This window comes from Arvicola amphibius, chromosome 5 (assembly GCF_903992535.2).
Source record: "Arvicola amphibius chromosome 5, mArvAmp1.2, whole genome shotgun sequence".
Classification (NCBI taxonomy): Eukaryota; Metazoa; Chordata; class Mammalia; order Rodentia; family Cricetidae; genus Arvicola; species Arvicola amphibius.
The window spans coordinates 58,557,556-58,575,152 of NC_052051.1; the positions used below are offsets into that span (position 1 = coordinate 58,557,556).

Below are 17,597 nucleotides of genomic sequence, written 5' to 3' on the forward strand. Positions count from 1 at the left end.
GAAAGCTTAGCAGGAAAATTCTTGTTCTGTACTTTTACTAAGTTCAACCCAGAGTTTTAAGATTCCCTAACATAGAAAGGGGGTCAGGGTCAAAGTGACTGGTGTTGTATAATTATATTATCTTCTTCCCAGGAAATATTCTAATTTTGTCTTGGTCCTCAATAGAAGGCAAAACAAAACAAAACAAAACCAAAATCAAACAAAAAACCCACTTTTATAAATACCATTGTTGTTGAAGAAATGAAAAACTATTTTAGTGAAATTTTAGCTTCTATAAATTGTTTATCCACAATCTAATTACTCATTAATTCTAAAAATAATTCCCTGATCTCCTCAGCAACTTCCCATACTAAAAACAAGCATCTTTCCTCTTTTCATTTCAAAATTACACGTGCAATCACTGTTTACATTGGTAGCTATTTTATAACCATGTTCTTGTTTGCAAAGCACCCTAAACAATTCCATTGTTTTAGGAGAGCCTCCCTGTATCCTCCTCTTGCACTATATAACCTTTGGGAAGCATAACAAGTAATCACAAATTAAAAGCTGGGAAGTCAGTCTTCTGTTAAACCACAGCTCTGTTCATCACTTGGGAGGAGGGGGCTGGTTTTCTTAATTCAAGTAAATGTTTCTAAATTCTTGTAAACATTCTTAAATACACCTTGTATGTGTCTTGGTCAGCCGTGGCCATGTGCAACTTTTCCTATTATTTTATTTTCTTAAGGGTGCAAGTTCATTCAGGAGTCTAAAAAACAAGAACTTCACTTCTTTAATTCATCAAACAGACTGAATGCTAAGATTCAGCCCACAAAAGAGTATAGGAGAGTTTCTAGCAACTTATCACATGGAAAACTATTAAAATACAATGTTTATTTACTGGGAAAACCTTTAAAAGAAAACAATTATCCATTTGGAAAGAATTTTATGGATTTCCAGATCTGCAGTCAGGGAGCCTTAGAGAAAATAGGAGAACTAGAATTAAAACCAATCAACAAAGTAAGTCATAGAATCAACATTCTCATCTTAGAAGGCCTATTATCTCTTGGTTTCAATGCTCCTGTCTCCTTTGCCTTGAGACTGTATGCTTTGATATTTTCAAGACATACCCATGAGTTATTGCTATCTTTGTCCCTAAGTCCTCACAACCTAGAACGCTTCATTATAGCTAATCTCTGAAACAGACATTATGCAATGTCTCCTCGAGGCCAACATTTGATCTGCTTACTGTCCCCGCATCACAGTCAACAGTTAAGTAAAACAACAGGTGCTTTGATTCCCGAGGTCAGTACTTCTGGCAGAAAAACCCATCTAGTCACTAACCATCATGGATGATCCTCTATCCCAGGAGGAAGTTCCGTGCTTGTGTTTGTGCACTCTCCCTCTCTTTCCCTTTCTCCTCATTCCCTGATTTTCTATTGTTGAAAATAAGATTGTCTTCTGAATCCCAGGTTCATTTTTTGCAGTTGTATGGAAGAGCTACATACTGAACACTCACTGTCTCCATCAACCTGAGCTACCTCAGACCAGCCTCACTTCAAATTATACTATTTGGGTTCCTTAGTTAACATTAAGTAAACCGTATCTTATATTTAGGTCATCTTTTCCTATTGATATGCTCTTACTTAAAAATATTTCTCCTCCAAATTTTATTCCATATTTGCCTTCTTTTTTTAAAAAAAAAAATTATTACCAAACATTCCTGAAGAAACATTTTATATCCTTCCTCTTTACACAGTTTCTAAAATCTACAACTTATTTTTAAAAATATTCAGCTATCAAATTAGAAACATTATACTCTAGGACAAACTACTTGCAACATCATTATGGTCACTATTTGGCATCTCCACATTTAAAATACACAGACACCATCCTATGTGTTCAAAGAACCACTTTTAAACTTTATAAGGTGACACATTAAGTTTATTCCATTTTCCTCTGATTTAACTGGAGTTTTCCTCAAAACTAAAGATATTCTAGTTAACTGTGATCCATTGTGTCATGTGTACCATTAAGAAGTAATTATAAAACCACAAAACAGTGGTCTTGGGAGGATTTCAAGACAATATAGGATAATTCTAACTATGGGAGAAATCTGGGCAAAGATTAACAACTTTCTAAGTTACTGAAATGATCCATCAGTTAAAAACATTATGAAATCCAAAACCCAACCTAAAAACATTCAAAATGTTCATGTACAAAAGAATTATTTACATCTCAAACATCTGACAGAAATAACAAAGGCTAAATATGCTTATGAACTCATCTAACAAATTTAAATGATTTCTAGTTACTTTAAAGGATCTTAAGAAATTTTCAACACTATTTCTATTTTGCTTCTACATATTTTCTCTTTCCTTGACACAGAAATGACACTAATGTTACTCAACTTATAGGCTGTAGTTTTTGGTTCTCAGATAAAATGAGAATAAGCTGTTAGAACAACTAACATCAAGAACCAGATTATCATTTTAAAATATTTTAATATAAGAAAACATCCACAAAAGTGAAAAATAATTTTGTTGGGATTCAGACTGGCCAGTAGGTAATCTTAAGTCTTTTTATTAAAATAGAAAAATCAGAAAAAATTATGGGGAATAGATAAAACCTGAGATCCCAAGAGTCTAAGGCAGAAGTAAGCAAAGATTCTCTTTAAGAGGCCACACACTTAAGGCCTCTGTTGCTGTTACTGAACTGCCTTTATAGCGTGACAACAGTTACAATAATCAATGACTGCAGCCAAAGTCAAGACAATCTGTACGGGGCTGGAAAGATGTACTTAAGAGCACTGACTGCTCGTCCAGAGGACAGAGAGTTCCATTTTTCAGCACTCACATGCAGCTCAAAACCACCTGTAACTCTAGTTCCAGGGGACCCAACACCCTCTTCTGGTTTTTGAAGGTACCAGATATGCATGTAATGAATAAAAAATATGCAAGCAAAACATCCATATATATAAAATGCAAATAATTTTTAAGTGAAGAATTTAAATTTATGGATGCTAAAATTTGACTCCACCTAATTTTTAAAGTCACAAAATTATGATTCTTTGACTTTACTAAGCCTTGCTTTTTGAGATAAAGTCTAACTGTGTAGGTCAGCATAGCATAGAACTATGTATTCCAGGCTGACCTTAAACAACATAATCCTCCTAATCCTCCTGCCTCAGCCTTCTAACAACTGAAGTTACAGGTATGAGTAACCATCAGCTCATCAACTTTCATCAAATCATTGAAAATGTTTAAAACAACACCCTACCCCACCCTCCAAAAAGAAAGCGTCATCAGCTCATGGTCTGAATAAAAAATAATAGATAAATGAATAGAATAGAATAATAGAATAGGGGAGGGGAGGGGAGGGGAGGGGGGGAGGGGAGGGGAGGGGAGGAGAGGAGAGGAGAGGAGAGGAGAGGAGAGGAGAGGAGAGGAGAGGAGAGGAGAGGAGAGGAGAGGAGAGGAGAGGAGAGGAGAGGAGAGGAGAGGAGAGGAGAGGAGAGGAGAGGAGAGGAGAGGAGAGGAGAGGAGAGAAGAGAAGAGAAGAGAAGAGAAGAGAAGAGAAGAGAAGAGAAGAGAAGAGAAGAGAAGAGAAGAGAAGAGAAGAGAAGAGAAGAGCATAGAATAGAATAGGTGGCATGCCTAAATCTGTTCTTCAGACTAAGAATTGCTGATCCCTGGCCCAAAGTGGGGAAGATGAACATTCTGGAGTTAATCTATACAGTAAAGCAGCAGCCCCACACAATATGTGTACATTACTGTCAGATCCAGCCAGACACAGGCGCATATTGTTGTCTTTAACATAAACATAAAAACTCCCAAGAAATAAACATTGAGTCACAGGCAAAATTAACTCTGACATAAATGATATACCAGAATTTTAAACAGATAATTCATTTCTTCAGAAAGTATCCTAAAATTACATTGATAGCTGTATTAATCATTACCATTTTGTCCCTGAGTCTCTCTCCACGGATAAAGAAATCTGCACAGCCATTCTCTTCCTGATGAGGGACTCTGAAGACAGTGACGCTGCTCAGTCCGCTCCCTCCGAGTGGTAGCCATCCACCACTTGAGTCATCTCTGGTCATCACCACAGCTCGCACTCGTGCATAACTATTACTAAAACAGACACAAAGATCAGGAATTAGCTTTTCCATAAACAACAAGAAAGCCAGCATGTTTTGTTTGAGAAGCCAAAGACCACAGTAATTGCTATGTAGCAAGTAGTATGTTTATTACTTACTTCCATAATAAGCCATAGGGGGAAAAAACTAACTGAAAGAGGGAAACCCACAAACTGAAGGTTGTTCTTTATTTTAAAGGTTCAACTCATAATAAGACTACAGGACTATTTTAATTCATCATTTTGGTAAATAGAGCATATCTGGATCATGCTGTATATGTGATCATAGATCCAAAAGATAATTTGTCACCTTGCCTGTATTTATTCATTTGCTGCAACATTACAAGGACAAAATATTGTTGTATTTATTTTAATTGTTTCTAAATCCCCAACTTTTCTGGAATACATTATAAACAAAATGTTGAATAAGCATGCTTAGACTTAGAAGCCCATTTTTAAAATCTACCAATGAATGGGGAGCCTACATCATTTTTATAAATCACAGAGGGATAAATATTCTGTTTAGTCATCAATCAAACATATCTGTGGAAACCTTTCATGTCTTCATTTTGCTCTGTTCTACTCTTAAGAGACTAGTTCCATTTCATAATGCTCTCCCCAAATTAATAACTTGACATAAAACCTATGATAGTCACTTAATGTGTTAAGTGTCCTATACAACTGACATGTAAGCCCTCAGTTTTAAAACTTTTACTGATTATTAATAAATAATCTCTAAGTCTTCATAATGAACCATGCAAGCTTAGAAAAGTATAGGGGATACAACTTAGATCTGTGGCTAATTATAAATATCAGCTGAAGTTCTACACAACAGTTCTGTACCTTTAATGTATCTCTACATGCTCTAAGCTGCTTGTCATTCATATGGTACTGCACTTGTCCAAAAGTTCTTCCCTAGCTTCTATTGTTTTCATTATTTTTCTAATTTTTAAAAATTATAAAATCTAATTACATAATTCCCCTCTTCCCTTTACTCCCTTCAAGCCCCCCCATGTGAATCTTTATTTTTTTATTGAGGTAACTTCATACACAGTAGCATGCATCCACTTTAAATACACAGGCACCACCGAAGTCTATAGATGTGTACATGTGCAGCTCGGTACATGTGTTTGTGTCCCTCCAGAATGCATTGCTATCTAAACCCAAAGATGAGGGCATGAGGCAGTGGAGTATTTGGGTCATGAAAGCAAAACCCTCATGATTTGATCTTAAAGCTACCTCATTCTTTCTCCCATGTGATGACACAGCTAGAAGGGGGCCACCTATGGTCTTGAAAAAGAACCCCAAACAGACAACTTAATCTTCAATTTCTCATCCTCCAAAAGTGTGAAAAAGAAATGCTTGTTGATAACAATTCATTTCATTTACACTTTAACTTGTAGAAGCCCAAAGGGACAAGATATGTAGAAACATCATGGAAATTAAGATCTTCTGCCACACCAGAGACCCCCTATGCCTTCTTTATTTTTATTTATAATTTGCAGACACCTTGGCCCATGCTAAGCCTTCATATACTTTGAAGCAAGTAGTATTATCATTAGACTTCTTTTAACTCACTACATTAAGTGTATCAGAAGTTTATTTTGTAAATTTTACTAAAGAGTCTCCTAGTTGAACCATTTCTCTTTCTTACACTGACAGGAACTTGGATCATTTCAGTTTTAATTTTATGATCAAGCTCATATACAGATCTCTTTTTCTTTAATCCTGTTTTTGAGACAGGGTCCCATGTAACCCAGGCTGGCCTAGAACTCACTATGTAGCTGACAGGGACTATACAAGTCTGTTATTAGCAATGCTTTTATGTCTCTTAATTACTGAGAAATACAATTATTAGGTCACAGGGCAGCTGCATGGTTAGCTATATAAAAAGTTTACAAATTGTTTTCCAAAGTAGTTATAATTATACATTCCATAAAAAAATGAAAGCTTGTGTTCTACATCCCTAATATCTGATGTTTTCAATATCTTAAATCTTACTGTACTGTGAACATTATAGTGCTATTTGTCATTTTTTCTTGTTTTATTTTTCTTAAGATTAATGAAAGCTAACAGCATTTCATTTGGTCATGTGGTTGTCTTCTTTTTAAATCTTTTCATATCTCTCTTTTCAAAGACAGGGTCTCATTGTGTAGCCCTGAATAACCTGGAATGAGCTATGTAGAGCAAGCTGCCCTAAAACTCAGAGATCCACCTGCCTCTGCCTTCTGAGTCTTGAAATTAAAAGTATGTGTCACCATTCCCTGCTTGACCATTTTTTTTAAATTATTTCCTTAGAAGCTCTTTATATATTCTGGACACAAGTCTTTTAACCAAGTATATTACAATGCCCTGCACTGTGATTTAAGAGTGAGGCTTTGGTGGACCATGATGGTACACACTTTTAACCCTAATATTCTGAAGGCAGATTGAACTTTGTATAATGGAATGGCTTCCAACAAAATCTAGTCAACATAGCAAGTTCCATGCCAGCCAATGCTACATAGTAAGACCCTGTCTTAAAAGGGGGGGGGGGGGAGGGACAAGAAGAGAAAGAAAGGGGAGAGAGAGAGAGAAGGGAGAGAGGGAGGGAGGGAGGGAGGGAGGGAGGGAGAGAGAGAGAGAGAGAGAGAGAGAGAGAGAGAGAGAGAGAGAGAGAGAGAAGGGAGGGAGGGAGGGAGGGAGGGAGGGAGGGAGGGAGGGAGGGAGGGAGAGGGAGAGAGGGAGAGGTGGATTTTAGTCAAATGTCCTTAATTTGGATCTAGGTTTGGCCACATACTAACTAGGTCTGTTACCTCTGGGAAGATATCAAACCTTCTGTGCCTAATATTTGAAGTAATAACACCCATCTTTATTATAAGCAAACAGTCCTTGACCTGCAGTAAATGCTGTATTTAAGTAAATGACAGCAAAACATTTAAAACTAAGGTTGCCCCTCTACTTACTCAAAATCAGGCACTGATGACTTTCTATCGCTAGTCAAAGTAAGTCACAGAAGTTCTGATGGCACTGGCTTTACAGGAAACCACTATATGCCTGCGCTTTCAGTACCCAGCTCTTCAGTCTACTGTCAATCTTCCCTTTGAACTGCTCAGGGCCAGGAGCACAAAGGCTACATTATTAACAGCTTCTGGAGGCTAGATTCTTTTAACGTAGATGAAGGAGTTCTTCGTTTTTGTTTTTAATTTAAAACTAATATGGTACCTAAACTTCTGATCTCTGTTCTCATTCTAACAACTGTTTTAAAGTATTCATTCACATATAGCAGAATTAGCTACTACAGCACAACACAAGACCGTGCAATTTCTAAACAAACAGATTTATTTCCCCTAGTTCTGGAGACTAGGAAGTCGTAGATCAAGAAACAGGAAACTTTTGTCTCGTAACAGTCCAGCTTTCTGCCTCTAAGATGTTGCCTCAAACCCCTTGATCTCCAGAAAATAACACTGGTCCTAAAAGCTTCTGTGTTAAACGCTTGGTCTTCAGTTGATACCGCTCTTCAGAGCTGAAACTTTCTAAGTGGGACTGACTGACTGTAGGAAGTCATAGGAACATGATCTCAGAGGACACACTGAGACCCTTGTTCCTTTTCCCTTTTTGCTTCCTGGCCCAACAAGGTTAAGCAGCTCTGTTAGATGATGAATTGTCTGACATATGAGCTACTCTACCACAGACCCAAAGTTCCTGGGCCAAATGATCATCTACTGAGATCTCTGAAACTCTATGCCAAAATAAGATTTCTTCCTTTAAAGTTGTTTTTCTCGTGTATTTTTCACAACAATAGAAAGATGACTAGCACAGAGGTAGAAGTTAACTATGTTAAATTAAAGTTCTGTATTTTATCTTGTTGTTAGCAAATAATATTCTGTTAACTAAGCAACTAGAAAAAATTGTTACCAGGCACTGTGGCATAACACTGACTCTTACAGAACTGTAATTGGCTTGCATTAGTTTCATTTTCGTTTCTGAAACAGTAGTGTAGTTTTGCTTCTTCCCTACATGTGTAGTAAGAGTATCATTTACTTAAGATACTAAAGGGGGTGAAGAGATGAATCTGCTGCTTAGAAAGCACACAATGCTCTTACAGGACTCAAGTCCACTTTCTACCACTTTTTGGTTCAATAGGTAAAGATGCTTGCCATCAAGCTTGAATGACCTTAGTTTCATCCCCAAGACCCATGTGGTAGATGAAAACATATTTTCCAAGGTCTCCTGTGATCTCTACTCCCATGCCATGGCACAAAACCTCCTAAGAAACAAATACAACTAACTTTTATAAAATCTTTTTAAAAGGATTATTGTAAAACTTACTTATTAGGGAACTGTTACCCTAGGAATAGGGCTTGGATATTATCTATTAAAATTTTCTTGCTCTTTAGTCCAGAAATTTTAAAATCAGAAATTTTTTAACTTTCTATTTACTCACTGTGCCTTTCACATCATGCATCTCGATCCCATTCATTTCGTATCTGCCCTTGCCCTTGCAACCTCTCCCTCCTTCTACAGGGCAATCTTTCTCCCCCTCAAGCCACTGTATGGTAGATGAAGGGCAGGGCAAAATCTCCCATATTCTCCAGGCCGGTTCACCTGTGCCCCCACCAACAGGGTCACCTTCACTACAATACCCAGATGAGGTGCAGGGCCTGCCTTCCCAAGTGTTAAACCAGAAATTCTTAACGTCCCGTTTATAAAACTCTTGGAAGGAACTAAGAATTTCCAAACTGTGTTTCTTTGTACTTTTAAATAGTATTAGGAGCTCCTAGTCACTGAGTCATCTCTTCTGCCTCACACACACAGCACACACACCTGTAATGAACTGTAAAGCTATTTAACCATGTATGTACTTCCTTTTCTAGAGATAGCATAGTTTTAACTACAACTTTTCAATTAATGTAAGAAGCATGGCTACACAAAACAGAATTTCTTGTGCTGCTCTGGCTTCTCTTAGGTCTAGCTCAGAATATTTCTAATCTAGCCTATCTGTGGTTTATGCTTTGGTTGACTGTCCAAACGCTTGTAAAATAAATTGTTTTCCTAGTTTTTCCTTCCTCTCTGCTTCTGACTCTATCTTCTTCTACAATATACCAACTGACTCACACCTTTATGTGAACTTACTAAAAGTTTCATTTAAATTTCTGGCCTCCAAGCAACAACGTAACACATTTCTATTACCTTAAAGACACTGGATCTCTGGTCTTTGTCCCATCACCAACAGGAAATGAATACAAAAGCATGAGGGAAAATCTTGAAGATATGAAAGTAATCTGTGTACTGGAGAGGAAAACGATCATTTTCCTACAGTAAATGACAATTAACTGTTCCTCTTCCCCATGAATCAAAAAGTCCTATAAGGTGTATTCAGTACAAGAATTAGCTCTGTGTGTGTGTGTGTGTGTGTGTGTGTGTGTGTGTGTTCCCCTCATGTATGTTTACAAAGGCAAAGTACTTTTTTTTTTTCAGTATTCATTATGGCTTATTTCAGGCACACATTTACCATCCAAATATTAACGCAGATACTAAGAGAACCACATTATAACCCATTCATCTAATGAACACTACTTATGTCATGTACATAAACAAAATGGAAAAACTATGTTCCCTTTCCTGTCTGTAGAGGCTTCGCACCTCAAGTAAAGACATAAACAAAAATCACTAATATCCCTTTTACTTGGGAAGGGGGAGTAAGGCAAGATCTCACTACGTAGCCCAGGTTTCCCTCAAACTTAGGGCCTTCTGTCTCAGTTCCTGGATGCTGGAATTATAGGCAAATACCACAACATTTGGCTCAACAGTCAATAATTAAGCCTTGTACACGATGCTAAATATTATGACTTGCGACTGCAATGACAGAATGCAAAATGCAGTGAGCATGGGAGAGATTTATTTGTGTCTGGCCTTTCTCAGAATCTTATACTAATTCTAACAATGGTAGTTACTCTCCCACTTGAATAAGAAAATTAAGTACTAAGTATGATGAGAAAATTCCAAGTCCAAATTACTCTTCTGCACTAGTAAGTTTAAAAGTAGAAGAAACAATTCCCATGTAGTAACCATCAATCCAAAATGCCAAATAGGGGGCTGGAGAGATGGCTCAGAGGTTAAGAGCATTGCCTGCTCTTCCAAAGGTCCTGAGTTCAATTCCCAGCAACCACATGGTGGCTCACAACCATCTGTAATGGGGTCTGGTGCCCTCTTCTGGCCTGCAGGCACACAGAGACAGAATATTGTATACATGATAAATAAATAAATATTTAAAAAAACAAAAACAAAATACCAAATAGTATTGTGTTCAGTACCAAGTCAGGCCTCCTGGTTTTCCAAAATCTATGGATAGTAAAGTCAAAGGCCTATGAGGAAATCTCCTGTTGTTTTACCTTAGGGACTCACAGATAAACTACCTTCTAAATATCGGTATTTATACACACAGACTAATGCAGCTCTTGGCCTTAGATAATCCTTTCTGAAGTTAGTAATATTTAAAGCAGAAACCCAAAATTTCTGAGAATAGGTGGCTGCTAAATACTCACCCCAAATGGTACGTGTATGTCATGTCCACTGAAGTCCTGGAAACATAGCAAAGAACAGCTGGAAGGACTATGGGAAGTGAATGATGGGAGAAATGTGGTGGGACCTGTTTCAGATACAATTATGCACACAGAGCTGCAATAGTTTCCCTCTCAAGTAAAGACCAGGAAAGTGGAGGATGTAGAGACAAGAGTGTAGGAAGGGGCCAGAGGAGGTCAGAAACAAGGAGTGAAAGAAAGAAGAGGGTAGTGGAGTGTGACTAAATGTAATCATAGAATATTGTATATAGGCATGATATTAATTTGCTCAAAAAGTAGAATGAGTAACAGACACTAAAGGGAACTCAAATAATATGCAGTTTATATCCATATACCTATATTTCTTTAAGCCTGAGTATTCTAGCATGGTTTCTGCTACTGTGAAAAAAACACTGACAGAAACTTGGGGTACGAAAGGGCTTATCCGACTCATCTGTCTGACTTATCTGTCATCGAGAGAAGTCAAGGCAAGAACTCAAGGCAGGGACCTGAAGGCAGGAATGAAGCAGAGATCATGAGCAAAGCTGCTTCTTATATAACCCAGGACCATCTGCCCAGGCATGGTACCTACCACTCACCGGCTTGACCCTTCCACTTCAATTACAAACCAAAAATATGTCCCACAGCCATGTCCACAGGCCGATTTAATGTGGGCAACTGAGGTAAACTCTTCCCAGATAACAGTTGATTCCCTCTATCAGATTCAGGGTATATGTCCTTGTGCTGAGTCCTTGATGCCATCTGAAGATGTTTTTTGGGCAATTCTTCACATAGCTATCTACTTTGACCAGCTAAGGATGTTTTCTTCTGTACAATGTGTATTTCTGGCTTCTTTGTTCACCAATGGAATTGAATTAAAGACCCAGATCTGATTTTTTTAAACTGTTTCTACATTCTAATTTTTAAAACTACATTTTGAAATAAAAACGTCTCAAGTTTTAAAGCAATGCCACCAGTTAACTATGATAACCTTGTGCTCGCCCTATCACAATTTCCTGACCCATAAGGTAAGGTAATGCCTATTATCACAGTATTATGAGAAATAAATGAAGATGATTTGAAATGGTTAGCACTGTGTATACTCATACTCAGATGGCTAATAAATGTTCTTAAAAATGATCTGATTAAATTAACTTTCTATGTTAATAGTATGAGCATTCTGGAAATGTCTCATTTTGTATTCACTATGATTTTGAGGAAGAAACCCAGGAGGCAGTGCCCTTCTCAAAACTTTTAAACATTATTAACTATAGCTAAGAATCAATAATCAATTTTTTAATTCTGTCACTAATTGTTTAGAGAATGGAAACATATTTAACCAAGTTAGGCATTCTGGAAAGCCCTCAAAGAGAAGCAGAATTCATTTTTTAATCTGAAGAATAGAAGTGTTGAATTACCTCTATTTTATGAACCAGAGTTCTGATTGACAATATCATCAACTTTCCAGAGTTCACAATTAAAAACTGGCAGGTGATGTCCATAATCTCAAATCTGAATAACACAGCAGAACAATCATAATCTCAAGGCCATCCTGGGCTACATACTAAGATCCTGCCTTCAAAAAGAAAAAAAAAAGAAAAAAAACAGAAGAACCATGGGAGACAGTTGAGTCCATAGAGTACTTGCCATCCAAACATGATGACTTGAGTCTGCATGTCTAACACCTACATAAAAAGCCTGACACAATAAAGCACCTGTAATGCTAGCACTGAGGAGATGGAGACAGGATCCCTATATTCTGATGCCTAGCCAGGATAGCTGGATCAACAGACTCTAGACTCAAAAGGAAGACCTGTCTCATAAAATAAGGTAGAGAGCAATTAAAGAAAACTGACACTGATCTCTGGCTACAAACCTAACATTCTCAAGACCAAGGTTGGTCCAGCATAGAGATGATGAGAGGGAGAAGGAAGGGGGAGGGGGGCCAAGAGAAGCCAACATTAATACTAGAATTCAGGGTAAAATAAAAAAAACCATTAAGGAAGCAAAATAAGATAGATTTAACTATTATACATTCCTATACAAGAAAACACCATAAACAAGGTAATAAAGTAACAAAAGCAAGCAGCAAACTGGTGGAATACACACACACACACACACACACATTTCTACTGTTGCTATTGATATAAAAAATGCCAACTAAGTAGTTTAAAATAACACAAATTTATAGACCTCTGTGACTTTGAAGTTCATAGTTTGACTGGGTAAAAACAACATATTCGCAACGCTGCACTCCTGTCAAGAGGGTCCAGCAGAGAAACAGCTCCTAGAGCCGATAACACTCTTCAGCCCTTCTCCCCTCAAAGCAAGGAGCTCTTTTTTCATATGAATCTGCCTGAAGTAACTTCTCTCTGATCACGGTGCTATTCAGGTCATTCAGGTCATCATTACTGGGCCCATTCGGGTCATCCAAGACAAGCTCTCCACAGCAATGCTAACTGTAACATGAGGGGCTGGCTTGCTTTTTTGGGTTTCTGTCCCACCAGGTACCCCACAGCCGGCAAGCCCCAAAGAAATAACACAGAGATCTCTATAAGTTACAAAGCTGATTGGCCCATTAGCTCTAGCCTCTCACTGGTTAACTCTCACATCTTGATTAACCCATTTTTCTGATCTGTTAGCCATGTGGCTCAGTACCTTTTTTCAGTGGTGCAGATCACATCCTGCTGCTTCGGTGGTCTGGGCAGGAGTGGGGGAATCAACTTCCTCCTTCCCAGAATTCTCCTGTTCTCATTACATTATTTCTACTTCCTGTCTGGTTTTCCCACCTTTACCTGTCTGGCCAATCAGCGTTTATTTAAAACATGATTGACAGAATACAGACAATTCTCCCACACCAGCTAACTGCAGTCACACTTTCAAGGTTGCTAGGTTTAAGAGCCTTTGGGAGACAGGGGAGAAATGAAAACTGAAAAAAATGAAAGATATACTAGTTTTCTTTACCACAAATAATACAAACAAGCAAGCAAGTAAACAAAAGGCACGCCAAAACTCTATGCAAGTATTAAGTTTTCAAAGAACTTAATTTAGAAAACAACAAGAAAAAGAAAAGGCAACTCCAAAAATCAGTAAACAAGGAAGATAACTCAAAGGGAAAAAATAAGTTTATGAATAATACACACAGGCCATAAAATAAAAAAGAATCTAGTTATAATTAAAAGGATGCAAATTAGAGATGACCAAAATACCAGGACATTTGCTAGCTCAAGAGACAGTGAGGATATGAAAATACAAATTAGTATGATAGGTTTTAAAAGATAATTTATTAATATCCATCAAAATTTAAAATACAAACATTCTCTCACTCAGATTGCTTTCTTCCATGATGCCCAAACCTACTACATCCTACATAACACACACATCCTGTCAACTTGGAAACTGTTGCCCACCTATTTACTACTTATAACATCCTATGTCTTACTAACTTGATCCAACACTGCAGTCTTTTCACACTCCTTTCTAGAACACACTTGGTCCTTCTGAGGGTGCTAGGCATATCTCATGAAACCAAGTAACCGTTCTGTGGAAATTAAAGGGGCAGCTCAAAGTCTTGCCTAAAGAAAGGTTGATGTTGGGCTGGAGAGACGGCTCAGAGGTTAAGAGCGCCGCCTGCTCTTCCAAAGGTCCTGAGTTCAATTCCCAGCAACCACATGGTGGCTCACAACCATCTGTAATGATGTCTGGTGCCCTCTTCTGGCTAGCTGTATACATAATAAATAAATAAATAATATTTTTTTTAAAAAAAAAAAGAAAGGTTGATGCTCTCTTGTGGGATACCTAAGATGTAAAACGTCTCCTGAGAGGAGCTAAGAAGAGACAAGAAAGAGAGGGAATTATTTTTGTAAATGTTTCCAAGTGGGATATGAATCCAAGACTCAAATAATGGACATCTGATGACTAATGTGGTTAATAATAAGTACTTAGAGCACAAGGCAGACACCAGTCCATTTTTCTAACATAGGCTAATATAGCTATCTGAGAAATTCCTTCTTGCCAGCTAGAAAAAAGGCACACAAGTCTATTCTCATTTCTAGCTTTAGTAAAAATTATATTGCTCAGCCATTATTACTTGGTATTATCTGTATTACCAAAGACACTAATGACAATTGTGGGTTTTTGGGTAGGAGGAAGTAATACTTTTCTAGCTACATGCAGCAGTGGCAAAAGCATTTGGTGATAGATCACTGTTCAAGATTTGGGGATCATCCTGAAGAGGAAAGTCCTTTACTCTCAACATTGGAAGATGGCCTTTGCTCAGAATGGAACAGCAAAACCTGTTCCATTTAATTGCTAGGACTTCTGAAAACACTGTGAACCCCTCTGATGTTCTGTACACACAGCTTCATTTAGCAAAAATGAAAAACACATACTTTTCTAGGTTCATCTAGGGGTAAATATTTAGCTATATGCATGCTGAGAGTTCATATAACGTTTTGGCATTTAATGGCAGGTAAGTGAAGCAAACAGGCTGTAAACAACCAGCCTTACAGGTAATGCAGTCAAACTGGGGATACAAGAAAGATATGAAGTCAGTGACAAGGACCCAGATTCATCAGCAGACTAACAAAGAGGAAAACCAAGTATGTTCACAGAGTATAAAAACCACCATCTAAGTGTCCTAAATACGCCCAAAACCTGAAAGTCTTAGAAGTACCTCCAGGCAGGCATTTAATAAATACCTGAATAGGTGAAGGTGGGAGTAATAAAATAAAAATCATAAAGGAGACATAAAAAATGGCTAAAATTCTTCTATAAATACCTTTCAAGAGTGACTCTGGCATGTAGATGCTACAAGGTGAGAATTCAGTCAGAATTTAGCACTCCTCTGTGATGTGCATATAGACAGAGTTACATAATGCTGCCAGCATTTTATCCACAGAAGGCAGTTTAGAAACTTCCTCTTAAGAGGCCACACTAGTCTGGAAATAGAAACTGTGAGACTGTGGGACTTCTGAAATTTTAAACACTCCTTCCTCCTAATGCAATAAATCGATTTAATTTTCACTGACAACTAAATGTACTTACAGCAGCACTGTCCAATAAAAACAAACAAACAAACAAAAAACGAGATTTCAAGTTACATAACTAAAGAGGGCAGCACTGAAATGGTGAGTACACGACTCCAAACACCAACAGGCTGAGTAAAATGTACTCAGAATCAACTTTGTTAAAACTGTAGTGTACAGTGACTAAGCAAACATCAAATCAAAGAGGCGCCGGAGGAGGGGGGCGGGTCCTAGCATCAAGGTTAACCTGAAATATATTAGTAAGTTCAAATAGCCTTATGTCACTATGTCAATTTTGACAACTGCTCTGTAATTACATGAATGCAAACTGATATGTCCAATATTGGAAATTTATTTTAAAATGTAAGGGGGGGAGGGACTGGGGAGATAGTTGAGCAGTTAAGGGCACTGGCTGTTCTAAAGAACTTGGGTCTGATTCCCAGCACCCACATGGCAGCTCACAACCCGTACTTGGGAACCCGACACACTTGTCTGTCTTCTGGTATACTGTACACGATATACAAACACACATACACTAAAATAAAAAATATCTTTGAATGTAAGGGGACACTATAGAGAAAGAAGGCATTCCAATACTCATAAATAAATATTCTTACCTTTGTATTTTCTCCTGCAGAATACCCTTTTCTCCTATATAAAAATTCATGCACATTTTCACATGTTGGCTATGAGGACTTCTCTTTTATATGAACTTTAGGCATTTAACATCTATTTTACTGTTTTTATAATTCCTGTGATATCTATCCACTCTTGTTTTCAGCTTAACAAAATAATTAAAAAAAAAAATCAACCTACACTGGGGTCCTCACAAAAAGAGAAAACCCAGGTACTTTTATTTATTGGTACTTTTAGTTCTTAAGTTATAGTTTAGTGAGGATGAAATGGGATGAAAAAGTAGATAAAAGCTGAGTTCTACAGAGGAACCAAATATCTGTTTATAATCTCACAGACAGCTTCAAGTCATGACAAGGAAAGAACATTAACTTTGTTGATGTGGGAGAGTCTTCTGTTTGAGTTGATTTCATTGGCTAATAAAGAAACTGCCTGGCCTATTTGATAGACCGCCCCTTAGGTGGGTGGAGTAGACAGAACAGGAAGAGGAAGTGAGGTAGAAGGATCAGTAAGATGACACACCTCTCCTAAGAAAGGCAGACTGCCACATGCAGCGCCTCATTTGGATGTGTCTGGAGTCTTGGAAGCTTGACTACCCTACGTTCTCCTACAAATGGACCTTGAGAGCTTGTTTGGAGGTTCTAGCAGGGGAGCGCAGCTACTCGTATACCCTTGACCGAAGACCGGTCCTCCTCTATTCGGGGAAGGTCGTCCTCTTCGACCGAGCGCGCAGCTTCGGGAGGGACGCACATGGAGCGGTGAGGGAGGAAGGGGACACCCGCCTAGCCAGCCAGATCAGCCGAATCAACCCTGGCGATCAATGGGGTGACAGATGTCGCAGCCAGATCGCCCTCACATCTCACTACACTTTGTCGTTCCACCAAGCATGTAAATCAGTCAGTCCTCCCAGCCCAACGCTGTTCATCAACAGACAAAATGTCCATCTAATAACAAAGCTGACAGTCCAGACAGTCACATTTGAGCCAAATGATTCAAAGTCATTTTCCACAAAGAATGGATTTGCTTAACTGTTATTGCTATCTAGAATGGAAGAGCCACTAGATAAATATGTACCCCTTACACTTCCTCATTGTAGTTCACTTTGTTAATATCAGAATATGGACACTGCCTGGTTATATACAGTATCAATTTAATGACACCCTGTGTATGATGTATTGAGAAACATCAATATAAGTAACATCATTTTTCATACAGATTTTTAAAAACTTTTAATAACTACCATTTATTCATTTATTTGTGTGTATGTGTGTCTTTATGT

General features: G+C 37.9%; 1 protein-coding gene across 2 annotated transcripts in view; it reads right to left on the reverse strand.

Annotated features, from left to right (window-relative positions):
- Spred1 (sprouty related EVH1 domain containing 1) overlaps positions 1-17,597 on the reverse strand; it is a 78,551-nt gene that overhangs the window by 30,822 nt on the left and 30,132 nt on the right. For both annotated transcript variants that reach the window (XM_038331599.2, XM_038331600.2), the window contains exon 2: positions 3,938-4,112. In XM_038331599.2, the coding sequence (XP_038187527.1) occupies positions 3,938-4,112 (175 nt within the window). The remainder of the gene's footprint in view (positions 1-3,937; positions 4,113-17,597) is intronic.